Source organism: Brassica napus, chromosome A1 (genome assembly GCF_020379485.1).
Source record: "Brassica napus cultivar Da-Ae chromosome A1, Da-Ae, whole genome shotgun sequence".
NCBI lineage: Eukaryota > Viridiplantae > Streptophyta > Magnoliopsida > Brassicales > Brassicaceae > Brassica > Brassica napus.
Window position 1 is genome coordinate 7371707 of NC_063434.1, and position 16082 is coordinate 7387788.

General features: G+C 33.6%; 4 protein-coding genes across 4 annotated transcripts; 1 reads left to right on the plus strand and 3 right to left on the minus strand.

The window, feature by feature from the left end:
* The first annotated feature begins 2438 nt into the window (after nucleotides 1-2438).
* Nucleotides 2439-4521, plus strand: LOC106441243. The gene is made up of 8 exons (XM_013883076.3): nucleotides 2439-2724; nucleotides 2813-2834; nucleotides 3001-3057; nucleotides 3148-3229; nucleotides 3429-3524; nucleotides 3601-3725; nucleotides 3808-3826; nucleotides 3931-4521. The coding sequence occupies exons 1-8, from the start codon at nucleotides 2625-2627 to the stop codon at nucleotides 4252-4254; spliced, it is 825 nt and encodes a 274-aa protein (XP_013738530.1). The 5' UTR covers nucleotides 2439-2624; the 3' UTR covers nucleotides 4255-4521.
* A 120-nt stretch (nucleotides 4522-4641) lies between these two features.
* LOC106441233 lies at nucleotides 4642-7356 on the minus strand. The gene is made up of 3 exons (XM_013883065.3): nucleotides 6044-7356; nucleotides 5012-5554; nucleotides 4642-4923 (listed from the first exon to the last, which is right to left on the minus strand). Exons 1-3 carry the CDS (start codon nucleotides 6977-6979, stop codon nucleotides 4819-4821), a joined length of 1584 nt encoding a protein of 527 aa, XP_013738519.1. The 5' UTR covers nucleotides 6980-7356; the 3' UTR covers nucleotides 4642-4818.
* Nucleotides 7357-12571: 5215 nt separating this feature from the next.
* LOC106374457 lies at nucleotides 12572-13117 on the minus strand. The gene is made up of 2 exons (XM_013814478.3): nucleotides 13054-13117; nucleotides 12572-12962 (listed from the first exon to the last, which is right to left on the minus strand). Exons 1-2 carry the CDS (start codon nucleotides 13115-13117, stop codon nucleotides 12766-12768), a joined length of 261 nt encoding a protein of 86 aa, XP_013669932.1. The 3' UTR covers nucleotides 12572-12765.
* A 1485-nt stretch (nucleotides 13118-14602) lies between these two features.
* On the minus strand, nucleotides 14603-15341 carry LOC106374467 (protein SPIRAL1-like 5). Its single transcript, XM_013814486.3, has 2 exons — nucleotides 15008-15341; nucleotides 14603-14934 (listed from the first exon to the last, which is right to left on the minus strand). Exons 1-2 carry the CDS (start codon nucleotides 15230-15232, stop codon nucleotides 14860-14862), a joined length of 300 nt encoding a protein of 99 aa, XP_013669940.1. The 5' UTR covers nucleotides 15233-15341; the 3' UTR covers nucleotides 14603-14859.
* Nucleotides 15342-16082: the final 741 nt, after the last annotated feature.

A 16082-nucleotide genomic window follows, 5' to 3' on the forward strand; every position in this document is an offset into this window, starting at 1 on the left:
TGGCGGGTAGGATATAGTAATTAAGACTGACCCAAACCGGTGGTTTGAACATTGAATTTGCTAATTCGAATTTTCCGATTTGGACCGGTACTTTTTTAAGTTTACGCAAAAAAAAGAAGGGAAAACAATAATTTAACCACAAGTTAGGAAGAATTTTGTGTGATACTTTCCAAATTTGTGAGTGTTCCAAAGAAATAACTTTCTAAATTTGTGTTATTTTTATTTCCTTTACCATTAATGTAAATCTGCAAATTTTCACAAGTTTCACATAATTTTGCTATTTAATTATGGCACATTATCTATTAGCATCTACAGCAAAAAGGAAACAAAATCTGTGAATATGTACATATTTAATTCATGAGACAAAAAAATGGAAATTTTTAAGTTGGTCGACCTTATATAAATCCTCATAAGTTGTCCCGCTTTTTTCTTGACCCTATCAAAAAATAAGTTAGAAGAAGAAAGATGGTTGCATACATCAAAAATAACTTCTTTCTGGGTTTTATGATTGTTTTACTTTTTGTTGTTCAATCATATGCAAGACTTAGTATGATGGTTACAAAAGGTGAGATCGAGTCCATATGCAATAAGAAGTATGTCGATTCTACACTCTGTTTTGAGGTTCTAAAACCAAACCCTACGATAGCAAAGTTGGATTTTACTGGTCTCGCCAACTTTTTGATCAGTTATACATCTCGAAACGTTTCGGATGTATTGAAGGAAGTAAAGTTGTATGAAGGCAACACGACGGATTTGCAGACAATCAAACTATGCGAAGAGATGTATGACCTTTCTCTTTTTTGGGATGATCATGCTCTGAAAGATTTGGCAGCCAAGGATTACGACGGCGTAAACAGTAACGTCGGAGGTACATTGGAAAATATGGTTACGTGCAATGAGGAATTGTCAACAATGAAGCCGGTGCCACAATCCTTGATCGCAAAGAATAATGTTATAAAAAATCTATCTGGTATTGTTTTAACTATTCTCGAATGTTTCATAAGAAAAGGTAGTAGATTATGTAGTCATTAGCCTAACTAAGGATATTGTTTGGTCTTTTTCTACAAGTCTTTTCATTCAAATTGTTTTTCTTAGCTTGTTATGCTTTAATCATTATTTATTTATATTAATAAAATAGTTTTAAGTGACAATTCCATTTTTTAATATTTAAATCAGTATTAACATCAATGAAGGAAAACAAAAAGAACGTTCATCACTTGTTTTTTTTTTTTTTTTTGGTCAAGAACGTTCATCACTTGGTTAATATTGTAAAACTCAAAGTCAAGGCCTGCAGAGAATCTCGATGGCTTCACACAAAAAAAAAAGAGGAGCTTATCTCAGGGGTTGGAGTCTTGACTGCAGATATTGAGACCGGGTTGACAAACCGAGCACTTCTTGGCTTCCGTGAAGAACATGTTTGAAGCGGCAAGCAAGTCGAGTGTTGACTTCTTCAGCATATCACCAATGATCCAAATCATAAATAATGCCTATCAAGATTCCAACATAGCAAGAGTATGAGTTTCACTGACATAAGATTTACTACGGTTCTGGCAGCACACAAACAAATTTGTTTATTACCTTAGCATCTGGTTCATCCAATGTGTCTAGACTCTCACATAGTGTTGCAATTATGGACTCATACCTGTACGTTGCTATGAATGATCAAGATTAAAGAGGGTTACAGCACTTTAAGTTGCCACAGAAAGATAAACCGACTTACATGTTTGGATATCTTCTAAATATATCTTTGATGACTATGATGGCCTCTTGAACAACATAGTTGACTTTGATCTTGATCACTCAAGTAAAGCAGCACTGATGCACCGTTCAGCTCCTCGTTCTAGTTTGATGGCACTATTGCACGAACAGCCTTCGCGAACAAAATCAACATCTACTTCTGTGGCATGGCATACTCTTTGAACTCCAGAAGAACCTACATTAGCAATGTTCCACAAATCACCATGATATAGCACCAAACACACAAAACTTGGACAAACAGCAGAATAATAAAAGTGTAGTAAGAAGAACACCTAAAAGAAGAAGGTACAGAGCCTTGCCAACACATAAGAAGAGCATATCAACTGCTTATTCTGAGAGTCTACGAGCCTAGTGGAGATCAAGCTACCTTGAGGAAATGAATAAAAGAGGATTAGCATACGCAAAGGCACGTGGTTGACAGTTTACAAACAAGCTTAAGTTTTTTTTTTTCTGTTTGGTTAGGAAACTAAAACGAGAAGGAGGAAGTATTTGGAACTGTGGCTCGTAAGTTACAGAAACAAAATGGAGAGGACTGATTTGTTAATTTTATAAAGTTAAAGAGTTTAGTTTAAAATTTAAAGTTAACTTTTTAATTTAATCCTTAAACTATTAGTATTTTCGAAACTGCCTCGTAACTTCTTCTAGTCAACGCCAGTTGTTTTCTTCTGTTTCTTTTTTTTCCACAAGTTGATGACGATTGAGAGGGAGATGAAGAAGTCAGATATACGTTTCTGAGAGAGGGAGAGAACAAAAAAAAAAAAGAAGCTGTAGATTTTGATTTGATCAGATTCTCAAGACTTGTACGAGTCTGATCTGATCCTCTCATCAACCTCTTATCTCGCCTGTGAGTCAGTTGGTCATAGAAAATGGCGCCGAAATTCGACACGGAGAAGATGCAGGAACGCCAGAACTTCCGCAACGTCTGGCACACCGATCTCTCTCACACCATCCAGGGCGATACTCCTTGTACTCCCCTCCCTCTCTCTCTGTTTGATCGGTTTTGAGGATTGATTGATTGATCGATTGATTATGTGTTGTTGTTTGTTGTTCGCAGATTGCTGCTTTGCCTTGTGGTGGTAAGTCTCCGCTTCGCTCTGAGCTTCTTCTCTTTGCTTGCTTGCTTGCTCTCTCCTCTCTATTTGAATATCTCGAGTTTATCTGAATTGACCAAGATTTGACTTTGGAATAAAACTTCATCACTGTGTGATTCTTTATCTGTTTGTGTTCTTCTTCACCTTGCAGTGCCCCTTGTGCGTCATACTTGCTTCGCAAGCGTGCGCTTTACAATGACATGTCTAGGTATTCAACGCATTCAAGTGCCTTTGCATAGATGCATTGCAATTCGATCTTCTTAGTTTTTTTAAAAAAGGATGCTTCTTTGTCTCACAGGTACACTTGCTGCGCTGGTTACATGCCTTGTAGTGGCAGGTGTGGAGAAGCCAAATGTCCTCAACTCTGTCTTGCCACTGAGGTAAGGATCTTGATCATCTTCAAGATGAAGTCTTTTCCTCTGACTCTCCAGTTATTCTTGAACGTTCATCTGATTACTTTCTGTAACATAAGCATACGATCTCACTCATGACTAGTTATGTCTTATGAGTTATGAGGCAAACTCCATGAACTGTTAGCTAGTTTATCAGTGTTTTCTCAGTAGCAGAACAATTTTGCAGGTCTTTTGCTGCTTTGGAACCTCTGTGGCATCCACTCGTTTTCTTCTTCAAGATGAGTTCCAGATTCAGACGACGCAGTGTGACAACTGCATCATCGTAAGTAGACTCACAAGCAATTAAAATAGAAGTAGAGCTGACTAAGTGTCGTACGTAATCTATTTTGGCTGTGTAGGGGTTTATGGTTTGTCTCAGCCAAGTGGCTTGCATATTCTCCATAGTTGCATGTATCGTTGGCATTGATGAGCTTTCAGAAGCTTCTCAGCTGCTTTCTTGTTTAGCCGACATGGTTTACTGCACGTAAGAAACTCCCCATCTGTATTCTCATGTTCATTCCCCTTAACTTATTGTCCCTGATGATTCTTTTTTTCTTTGTTCGCAGGGTTTGCGCTTGTATGCAGGTAAAGTAATGATATTATCAAGCCCATTTCAACCTTACCTACTCAGAAAAGTAATATATACAGTCTTCCTGATAATATCTTGTTCATCTACTATGCTTTTGTAGACACAACACAAGGTGGAAATGGACAAGAGAGATGGCAAGTTCGGTCCACAGCCAATGGCGGTGCCTCCGCCTCAGGTAATGTCACGGATTGATCAAGCAACTCCACCCGCAATCGGTTATCCTCCACAAGGTTACCCACCTTCTGGTTATCCGCAACACCCGCCACAAGGTTATCCACAACACCCACCTCAAGGTTATCCACCTTCTGGTTATCCGCAACACCCTCCACAAGGTTATCCACCTTCTGGCTATCCTCAAAACCCTCCAGCTTATCCTCAATACCCTCCCGGTCCGGCTTATCCTCCTCAGGCTTACCCAAAGTAACTACTCTTTGCCTGGTTTCTCTGGAGACTTCTTTTTCATCTTCCGTTTAAATTCACATTCACCTCGTTGGTATATGCTGTGTTCTTGGTCAAAAGTGTTGAACGTTGGCGGATTGTTTTGAGGTCATTGTTTGTGTAAGACATTACCTCTGCTGTTGTTGTTGTTACTGTCTGAGACATGCCTCTTGGACTGAGTCATTTGATGATTTTTTTTTCTTGTCTTCTGAATTCTTTTATGATAAGTACAGAGTCCAGTACAATTCACCAATTGTTTACATTCAGTGCTAACAAACTGTTCTCATAATAGAAAACAAAAGAGATCTTGTGGTTGTGGGTGTAAATATTATCTATATACTACTACTAAATTAGATAAAATGTGCTTTGGAAGAATGTTGTATGAACCATCATCGGTAAGAGAATAACTACGACGGGATCTCAATGATTACAATGTTAAATAACGTGGCAAGAAATTACGAGTGGGGTAAAGCAGCCTAAAAACTAATTTTCCTTCCCTTTCAAAAAATAAAATCAATACAAGCAAATAAAAAATAAACTATATAAGAAGTTACTTAAGTTCAGTGACTTCAGCTTCTCTACATACACCAACATTGATCCATAACGTATTATTCCTCTTTGTTTGTAATACTCTGCAACAGTTCCTCCTCGGTGACTGTACCAAACACACATGAAAACCATTAATTCCATAACATTAATTCACATTTTAACCACATGCTATTAAATGACATTGCGTTACTTACCCTTTCCCATAGATGCGGGTCTGGTTTCTTGTAGACTACGATGGTATTAATCTCAGCTGGATTCGTCATCTTCCACCGACAAGAAGGATGAGAAACACGGTGTCTTATGTATTCGCTAACCGTAGTATTCAGCTGCTTGTCGAATCTCGTGGAGGACATGTAAAACACAAACGGTTTTTGGCACGGGTTACGGCTAACCGGCCTGGTGTTAAACGCGTACGCGGTGTAATCCGCTCTTTTGTACCAATTCAAGAACGTCCTCGAAGGCATTTCCATTTCTCTAGGAGAGAATATTCCGCGGAATATTTGGACAGCATATCCCCACGAGACCGAGATGGACCAGCTCTTGTGCTTGTCGTAGCATATAGACTGCTGGAGAAGCCCGGCTGAGTCGAGCTTCATCGGTACGGTCAGCTTCTTGAGGGCACGGACTCTGGTCATGTTGGGAAAGATCGGTTCCACTACGTCGAGGTGGTGCATTGAGACGAATGGTGTTACTGGGTGGGCGGCGAGGAGGCCAAAGAGGTTCCCGTAAACGTCGTACTGAAACGGTAACAACAAAACTTAAAACGTGAAGCGTGAAATGTACGCGTCATATGTGCGCGTTGTAAATAATGGGAAGAACCAAATCATTCAAGTATGGGAACAGAAAGGCGGGTCCCTCTCTTACACCTGTATTTAACCATCTAACATAAGTAAATTTGACGACATTGAGCTACTCACGCGCCGCTTTGTCGGTACCAAACCACGAAATATTGCCAAAACAGCATCAAAGCAAAACCAGCATAAGCTTCTCTCACAAGACCATAATAAAATTGAATGCCTCTTCTAAGTTTAGTTACTCAAGACATTGCGCCCAAAACTTGTAGAGTAGATTCCATAACAAAAGTTAACTAATTGAATGAAACCCATTTCAATTAACATCAATACCCAATGTCACAAAATCATTAATAACGCTAAATTAGCCACTAATAATCAAAATAAGTTATATTCTCTACACTAAACCAAACACACAAATCATTAGAACTGTACCTGGTGAAAGCCGATTTCTTTAGTGAGTGGAACACCGAGTTCAGCCATACAAGCTTGCATGCGATCGTCAGAACCATACAACGCTGGATACCTCTGTATACACCTATCCTGCATCTTACTCAATGCCTTAGCCAACGGGTAGCTAATCGCAAACCCTCCTCCACCGTAAGCCATACTGTACGAGAAAAATATGTTCTGTAGATGAGACTCCGACAAGCTCCCGATGTAATACATCTGCTCGTGGTCGTACTTCCTCAACACCCTTATGAGATTATCCGTTACGAACACCGTGTCGTCATCGCCCATCACGAACCACCTCACGTTCTTCAGACCCAAACGCAGCATCTCCGACACGATCCTCGAGATCCGCAGCGCCGAGCGTTGTCCTTGCTTGTTCGTGTAAGGGAAATACGCTGTCCCGGCGGAGATTTTAATCGGCGGGAGTAGATCGTCGTCGTCTTCGTCGTTGCTACTAATGTTCTTTTTCACTTCTTTGTCTAACCAAACGTAACCGCGCATGTGTTTCGGTTTGTACCAGATCTTGATATACTCTTTCCTCTGTTTCCACAGCTTCGCCGACGCGGCGATCCCGAACACCACGTGGTTGAGATCGGTCGGCTCGTCTGCCGCGTCTACCTTAACCTCCTCCTCCTCCGACTCGCGGCGCCGCCGTGAAGCTACCTTTATGGAAGAGGAGGAGACGTTGGTGGAGAGGGCGGAGACGGTGGTGAAGGTAACGGAATCGTCACAGGTGCGTGAGGTGGAGACGAGCTTAAGCATGTAGATAATGTAAGTGAAGACAATGAAGCAGATGAGCCAAACCATTAGTTTTGGACCGGGTCGGGTTACCGACAGCATTCCGGGTATGGAAGTAGTACTCGACGAGGTTCGATCCCATGTCGGTTTCTCCGACGAGTCTTTCTGGTTACCTTTCATCCACACAGATTGAAGAAGAACAAACAAACCCTCTATCAAGTATTAATTTGGGTCTGTTTTTGAAATTGGTGAAGACAGGAAAGCAAGTGTCTCTCTAGCTTCTTGATTCGTAACCCAGAGGGAGAGAACGAACCGAAAAATATGGATCTTTCTATCCTAAATAAGAAAGATTAATGTGAATGAGCTTGGTGATTTCCTGAGAAATCGAGGGGAATTAAGAGAAAGACAACGTGAAACTCTTTTTATTTTTTTTTGCTTCTGTGTGGAGAGAGATAAAGGTGAGAGCGAACAGAAAAATAAAAATAAAAATAAAAAAGAACAGAAAATGAGAAAAAAATTATTTAAATAAATAAAATGGGGTTGTTGTCATTATTTTGGTTGTTTCCTAATTTGTTTGACAATTTATCATGCTAAATAAATATTTTAATTTTAATATTTTCGAGTTGTTTTGGTGCTAACCTGAAACCAAAAAGGTTTGTGTGTGAGATTAGTGTGGTGCAGATGTAAGGGAAAGCATTAGTAAGAAAAAGACGAGCGGTCGGATCAATGAATATGTGTGGGTCCTACTCTGACTCGTTTCCCCACGTGGGTCATACGGAACTATCTACGTGTCACTTTCATTGCTCCTATTATTTAAAGCGAAAGCTGCGTCGTTTCATAGGCTCGTTTCTCAGCAAAGAAAGGCTGTGGCTTTTTGCATTGGCTGGCTTCACCGTTGTTTCAGTGGAGGTAGCTAACTGGTGTACACCGTTCGATGTTCATTATATTTTGGCGTTGCTCGACAATTTTAAACAGGAGAAATGGGTTAGGGTAACACAAAACAATTAAAAAGGTTGAATGTAAAGAACTAACAAAGAACTAACAAAGAAAAAGTAGTCTAAATTTATGAAAATAAACACAAAAGTAAAAATGGACATTGTTTTCATAACAGTTAACTAGATTTTGACCCGCGCTTAGAAAATGCGGATTTTTTTTCTTTCCATTTATTGATCGAAAACTGATTTACAAACTACCATTATTTTTTTGTTTCGAATCATAACAATTGAGTTTTAAGGTTTTTATCATTTGTTTTTTTTCTTTTCAAAATATGATATTTGTTCGAAATATGGCAGTTGTTCTATAATAATGTTTGAGTTTTAAGATTTGTTTTCATATTCGACATAGATTCATGGTCGAACTTATAGACCCGATATATTGTATTCCAGTTCGAATTTAATGAAAAATTCGTTAATTAAAAATAACCCGGTAAAAACCCAAAACTCACTATTAACCTTCAATCTGATACCATTGATCCGATAAACACACAAAATATCTGATAGTATTTTTTTTAAAAAAATTGATTAAATTACTCATATTTTTTTAATATTACATAATTTAGTGATTCTTTAGAATTTGATGAAATTTTATTATATTATCCGTATAAAAATGATACTAAAAAAAACTTATTGATATGACAATATTAGTTTATTTTCGTTATTAATCACCTATTATAAATTTGTGTTTTTATTTTAGATTTAAAAATTGATTTTAATATAATTTTTAAAATATTCTTGAACACTCGTAATTGCCATATTAATATTATGTATAAAATGATATTATACATGGAAAAATGATATTCAAATATGTATATGATATATGATGTACGATATATGATTTGGTTTGTATTGAAAATCTGTATAATATTCAAATGATCTAATTTGAATATTGATACATATATTTAAGAAAATGATATTTCATGTTTGTTAATTTATTTATGTTTCATAATATATTTATACTTATATTAAATTTAAAGTTAAGATATCTTTTAAATATATATAGACTCATTATTAATAGATCTATTTATGTGTATTTGTAGGCCCAAAACTAAAAAACCTAAATGCCATTAATGAATTTAATTAATCCTTTGTAATAATAAAGGTATTTTTGAGAAAAGTATAATTTTCATTAAGGGAATGATCCTATTTTAATGGTATTGATTCTAAGTGTTTTTATAATCGCTAATCACTAAAACTGTCTTTTAGGCTGCACTAAATTAAATGATTATCATTTATACTAGAGTTTAATGGGCTTCAGATTTAGTTATTAAAAATTTGGATATCTAGTGTAAGAGATAATTATCATGTCAATAATAAAAATTTAATGTTATCACGCATTAATGATAAACTAGATCTTGATTCGTGCGGATCCGTACGGGTTTTTTTCATTTTATAATGAATAAACATATATAATTATTTGATACTTTTTAACTATTTAAATATTTGTAGTTTGTTCATATTATTTTGGAAATTTGAATATGTGTAAGTTGTTCATTTCTTGGCTTTACCGGGATGAAACTATATTGTAAAGTTGGAAATCAATGTCACACAGTGTTGCATATAATCTTGTTTTATGTTACTAATCAATACGTGAGACTGATATGTACATATATATATATATATATATAGTATGTCAAAATTATCGCTTCGTTGCTTTTATATTTGATATTTTCTTTTAGAAAATAAAATATTGGAATCTTTTATGTTAGCTAAATATTAGGTAATTTGGTGTAACACAAACAAAATTTAAGAAAATAATTCTTTATTATGTCTTTTGTAAGGTAATTTATTAAAGTTAATTATGGTTAAGAGTAAAATAAGGGAATGGCATTAGAAGTAATAAAGAAGTTATTTTAAGGGTTAATACCAATTTGTACTTTACTTTTAATAGATTGAATAAAATATTAATAATGCAGTGCGTTATCGTTTTTTATGTGAAAAATAGTTTCACAATTCAAAGATCCTCAACTGCTTGCTTCAGGTTATATTATTAATTTTGAGTATTACTATAATTTATGAATCCAAGTTAGTTAATAGATTTAGGTTCTCTTATTCTGTGTTACAAAAAGGTTCTTTTATTTATTGTTGTCATCTTCTTTGGAATAATCTGCAAAACTTCTTAGATAAATCAAAATTTGGGTTTGATAAGTACAAATGCCAACTTACATGTATAATCGGTACATATATATATTTCCATTATAGACGTATATGTTATGTATGTTATAGTTTAATATCATAGATATTGCAAAAAGGTAAAATGTCAAATTTTGGATAAATGGAAAGTATATTGGATTTCTGATGTTGTGAAACTAGAGCGATGATTGTTTCCTGATGTTGTTAAAGAAGATGATAGATAATTGTAACTACTAATTCTTTTGGTGTTTGACATTTGTTAATCCATGATCTATACTATTATTTGCGAAGTAAAATTTTGCAATGGAGCTCTCACGTTAAAAGTTAGAGTGGTTAATATCGTTTATACCCTTAATGAATAATTATATAAATTAGTCAAAAAATGAAAACAAATTTCAAATCTATCTGATTAAAATCTATACTATTATTTGCGAAGTAAATTTTTGGAATCGAGTTCTCACGTTAAAAGTTAGAGCGGTTAATATTGTTTATACCTTTAATGAATAAAATGTATAAATAAATTAAAAAAATAAAAACGAAATTTTAATTTATTTGATTAGATAATTAATTAAAATTAATAATATTAAGAATTATCCAAAATCTGAAAATATAATTGATTAAAATTAATAATAGTAAGAATTATCCAAAATCTGAAAATATAATTTAAAAAAGAGATAATTTCTATATATATTGTATTGTTATCTGAAAAAGTCTTTAAGTTAAAGTTAAAAACATAATTATATAACTAAAGTAAATTTTTTGAATCGAGTTCTCACGTTAAAAGTTAGAGTGATTAATATTGTTTATACCTTTAATGAATTAAATGTATAAATAAATTAAAAAATAAAAACAAAATTTAATTTATTTGATTAGATAATTGATTAAAATTAATAATAGTAAGAATTATCCAAAATTTAAAAATATAATTTAAAAAAGAGATAATTTATATATATATTGGATTGTTATCTGAAAAAGTATTTTAGTTAAAAGTTAAAAAAATAATTATATAACTAAATATTAATCAAATAAAATTCTTAATTATATAGTTAAAAATAGAATATTGAATCATCCAAAATCTAAAAATATAATTAGAAAAAGATAATTTCTATATATATATTGTATTGTTATCTGAAAAAGTATTTTAGTAAAAAGTTAAAAAACATAAATTATATAATTAAAAGTAGAATATTGAGTTATTTTAAATTTTATTTTAGTATAATGAATATAGTATACAAAGAACTTTTCAAAAATTTATGAAAATGTTTAAGTCCGCATCGCGGGCAAAACACCTAGTATAAAAGTATAGATGGATTTGGTAGATTTGTTTTTCTTTTGGTGACTTTCAGATGAATGTGATAGAGATACGCATACGTATCGAATTCAAAACTTCTTCTTTGAGAAAAGGAATTCAAACTATTTCCACAACTAAATAAACACAAATTCGTAAGAAAACGATGGAACTCTTTTTTTTGTTTGGATTCAATAATTAAGAACCAAGAAGACCAACGAGAGGGATTTGCCCCTATTTAATATTGTATTACATTCTCCTTTGGATTCTTGATTCATACTTGCTTCTGCCGTCTTGTTAACAGCTAATTCTTAAAATAGAATTATAGTAATAGAATAATTAAAAAGGTGTCTATTCACCTGCTCTATATTCTCTAATTATTATGATCTGGAGAGCTTTGGTCCCAGCATTAGGGCAACTGCACATGGATATCATATTTTATGACAACCTTCAATTATTTGGTTTATAAAATTGTTCCCTACTAAGTTATTTGCGTTGTTAGAAAACATTATTAAAACCTCTAAAAAGAAGAAGAACAAAACAGTAGTATTTGATGTACCTGAACTGGCCAAGCCCATGAAACACCTTAAGCTCATTGATGTCTTCACAAAAATTACTCAAGTTCGAAATTGGTATACTCATGATTCATTTATAATGTCTTTTATAAACAGTGAAGATATTTTTTGGTCTTTGATCTGTAAATCATTTCAAAACTAAATATAGTATTTGATCTCTAAAGCCACAAGAATCACTAACACAAACGTGTATTAACTTTTAATTTGCTTGTCTACAAATGAAAGATGTTACATTTATTCACGATGATTGTGATCATCATCTAGCCCTAGACAAAACTCAAAAAAGTTGGAGAGCAAAGAAGCTGCAACAATGGTTATTTGATTTCTCCGCGAGCTATTCAAGGCAACATTAGAACCACCATCGACTCTCCAGTTCACCATGTAGTATTTAGGTAACTCGGTTTCTTGACAAACACGTCAACTTTGCGTAAGAGAGTCAAGCGGCTAGAACAACCTAATGTTGGTTAACGAGTAGTGGTTTTGTTACTAACTTGCAAGTGTTAGCTACACTGGAAGACAAAAAACAGAGTAATATACAAACGCTCTCGTTTAGAACTTTTTGCTTACATAGGATTTGAACCGCTTTTACATTCAATGTTTTCCCAACAAGACTGATAATAATAAATGATACGTAAACATGTAGTTCATTTCTCGTGTTCTTATAATTGGTCCCAAGAAATTAGAAGCGAGTGGAACCAGATCATTTTTAGCTTTTATTAGATGAATATAACCACGTTACTAAGAAACTCGTTTGATCACTATTAGTTAGTACACATGAAGCTTACAAAAACAAAACAATTGATCGATTTACTATAAAACAACATCAGACCTTTTATTGTCTCAGAGGAAAATCAGAACATATATAACACAAGATTATGCTAAAAGGCTCGGTTAATATCTAGATTTTAGAGATTCTGGTCAAGAAAACTTTGGCATACATCTCATATAGTTATATATATACATTCCACGAAGCAACTAGCCATCTTCATCGCGGCTAGACCATGATTGAAGAAGAGAATACATGACCAATGGACCAATAAATGGTGGAAATGGTGGTGGCCTACTGAAGGCAACCAGTGGCTCTACCGATTCCTCAATCTTCTTCATTGTTTCTCTTTCACCATTGTTCTCGTTCCCCGGTTTTTTCGGTACTATGGTTCTCACAACTTTACCTGCTTAACATACAACACAATCACTTGTTTCATTTTCTTCTTCATTAAACTGACATCAGATGAAAATGTACAGGATTAATACACGAGTTACAGTTTGATCCCGAAGCCGGGAAGATTGGTTTGAGATTGTTTATAAGAGCAGGAAAACGCCGCATGAGATTACGACCTACGTGATCTCTCTCTCTAGTTTGAGCTGTTTGAAAATGAATTTAAAAGATTACCTGGAACATCAAGAACATATAAAATAACAAATCAGCTCTCTGCAACATATGAGACACTCTAATATCTTAAAGAAAACCACCAACACAGATCAATATTTTTTTTTTTTTTTGACAGCCACAGATCAATATTTAACTTTGAAAAAAAAAAAAATTTAACTTTGAAAACAACGAAAAGCGAAGGAAAGATTATATGTGTGTATATATATATATTTCGAGGCTTAATTTAATTTGAAACTGTGATCAAGAAAATAACTTCAAGAATCGCTTGTTTAAGACCTAGCTAGGAATTTATCAAGCAAAAAAACACACAGCACAAACCTTAACTGATTTAAAGAAGTTATACTGATTAACGAAGTTGACCTTCTTAAGAGAATCTAACAACAGAGGAACTCTTTTTTTTTTTTTTGAACAACAGAGGAACTCTAAAAACAATACCACTGATTAATTTCAGAAATATTTTGCATCAACCAAAAAATCAATTAAATTTAGAAACAAAGAAATTAACATTAATCTTGTAACTTAACATGAGGTGTTGCATAATGTAACTAAAAGACAATAAATATCAAATGAAAAGAAAATCAGAAACCATCACAAAGATTAACGTACAAGATTAAGATGGTTTATTACGACCGATTTCAACAGCTGAGTAAAATGAAATGAAAGTCTCAATTACTCGTGTTGTTTTCTTCCAAGCTTTGTTTTGAATTGGAGAATTTTGTTTTGTTTTTAGTGGTAGAGGAAGGTTTGAGAAGTTGATCAAAAAGAAGAAAGAGGAAGGTTTGAGAAGGTCCGGGACTCACGGAAATTTACACGATTTTATAAAAATAATAGCATATTTTGTATTTCTTTCCTATTTACCCCAATTATATAAATATAAATATATCTTTTCGTTGACAAAAAAAAAATAATATATATATATATATATCTTTTTCAAACAGATCTAATTTTTTTTCCATGGCATTCATGCGGCGTACCACTGTCGTTGCCGGTCTGCTTCTTTGAAGACTTTACAACGAACGCTTACACATTTTTTTGTTTGTGAACAAATGATTTATATTACTTTCATGAAAACGTTTCAAACGTTCTGGGACTTAGTTTCCTGACATTATTGTAAAATGATAAGAAAATCCGGCAAGAAAACATATATAGCATGTTATCTTCTAAGATTAATAAATTACAAATTTATACAATTCTTGTGATCTAATAGTTGAAATTTTGTTTTGCTGGTCTGATAGTTTACTAACATTGTACATGACGATAATTCAGTTGTCTATATAACTCTAAATACTTTGAATTTAGTTTAGGCTTCATAATTATATTTTACAGGTATACAAACACACACAAATCTCATACGACAAGTCTAGCTACTAGCTAGTTTGAATTGCCTTGTGCAAAAAAAACTTCATATGATCAGAAATGTATGGCAATATGCAATCTATTTGTAAAAAAAAACTGAAAATGCATACAAATAAAAATTCACGAATCATGAGTTCATGACCAGAAAACCAATTATTCCACAACTTGAAAAAAAAAATAAACTGCAAACTCAAAACACACGTCCGTACGCACAAATAAATGAGAAATACGTAGAGATCTAGACAGGGATCACTACTACATATAAAATACACACAAGATCACAATACAAACCCTAGTTTTATAAATTCATTTGCACTCCCTTATTTATCTCCGAATAAGTATCCAAGCGATGAACCTCCACCAGGAACCGATTTAACCTTCGTCGTTGGACGAGCCTGAAAATTTTATTTATTTTTAAATGTTCAGAATTTGAATAATCGAATACTAAGAAGAAAAACAAAGACTTACTGTGACGAAGTTGCCAGAGTTTTGGCCCTGAGCTCTGGGGTAGTTGTTGTTTTCAGACAACGTAGGCTTTTGGTCAGATTTGTTGTCACCGTCGGTGAAATCTACACCGTACGGTGGTGTAGGCTTTGGGGCAGCTGGTGGGACACTTTTTGGAGTCTCATTGTCTGGCCGAAAAAGATAACCTAGCGAGCTTTTTCCGCCTCCAGAGCTCCCACCTCGGCTCATTATTCGATTAAGTGGCTTGATTGATTTACCTAGCTGTTGATCAAACTAGTTTGGCTTGATCAGGAATGGTAAGTATGAAAATATAAATATCAGAGATCTAGAGAGAAGCTTAAATAGATGCAGCTGTGGAGAGTAATGTGTAAGATGTGATAAGAGGTATATTCTCATAAATAATCATTCCAACATTTAAAATGATTTTGATTAGTTTTCAATTATTTTGTTTATTTTTAGAGTTAGTTTATAAACTTTGTTATATATGATTATTATGTAGAAATATTATTTAAACCATGTAGTTTTTATTATTATTTTAAACTGAATTTAAATATCCTTGTAAATGCAGGACCTAAAACCTTTTTGATAACATAATATTTGTAGTTTTTTTTTTGAAAAATGGTTTGAAGAATCTTATTTATAAGATTTATTCATAAATATTATGGAAATTTCTCAAAAGTACCACATTTAAAAAAAACATCACACATTTCATAAGCTTAGTAATAGATACCCTAACTATACGTTATGAAGTCTTCCTAAATCTAAAATTTGTTGGAACGTTTTAAACTTTAAGATAGGTGGGTATGTTTTGTGACGAGAATTTCATTTTGTTTTATTTCTAAGATATTCCAGAGGTTTTTTAATTAACATTTGTTACAAAATCAAACTAACAAATTTATATATGCAAAATAATATAAAGATAAATGCTAACTTATTAAATAATTTCGAAGAGAAATATTTTGAAGAAAGTACCACTTTTTTTGGAACACGAAAAAATGTACCACCTTGAATTTGTTAAATCAATCACTACTTCTAGCCCAACCAATGTTCCAAAGCTGAGAGCAATATTCGAGTATAA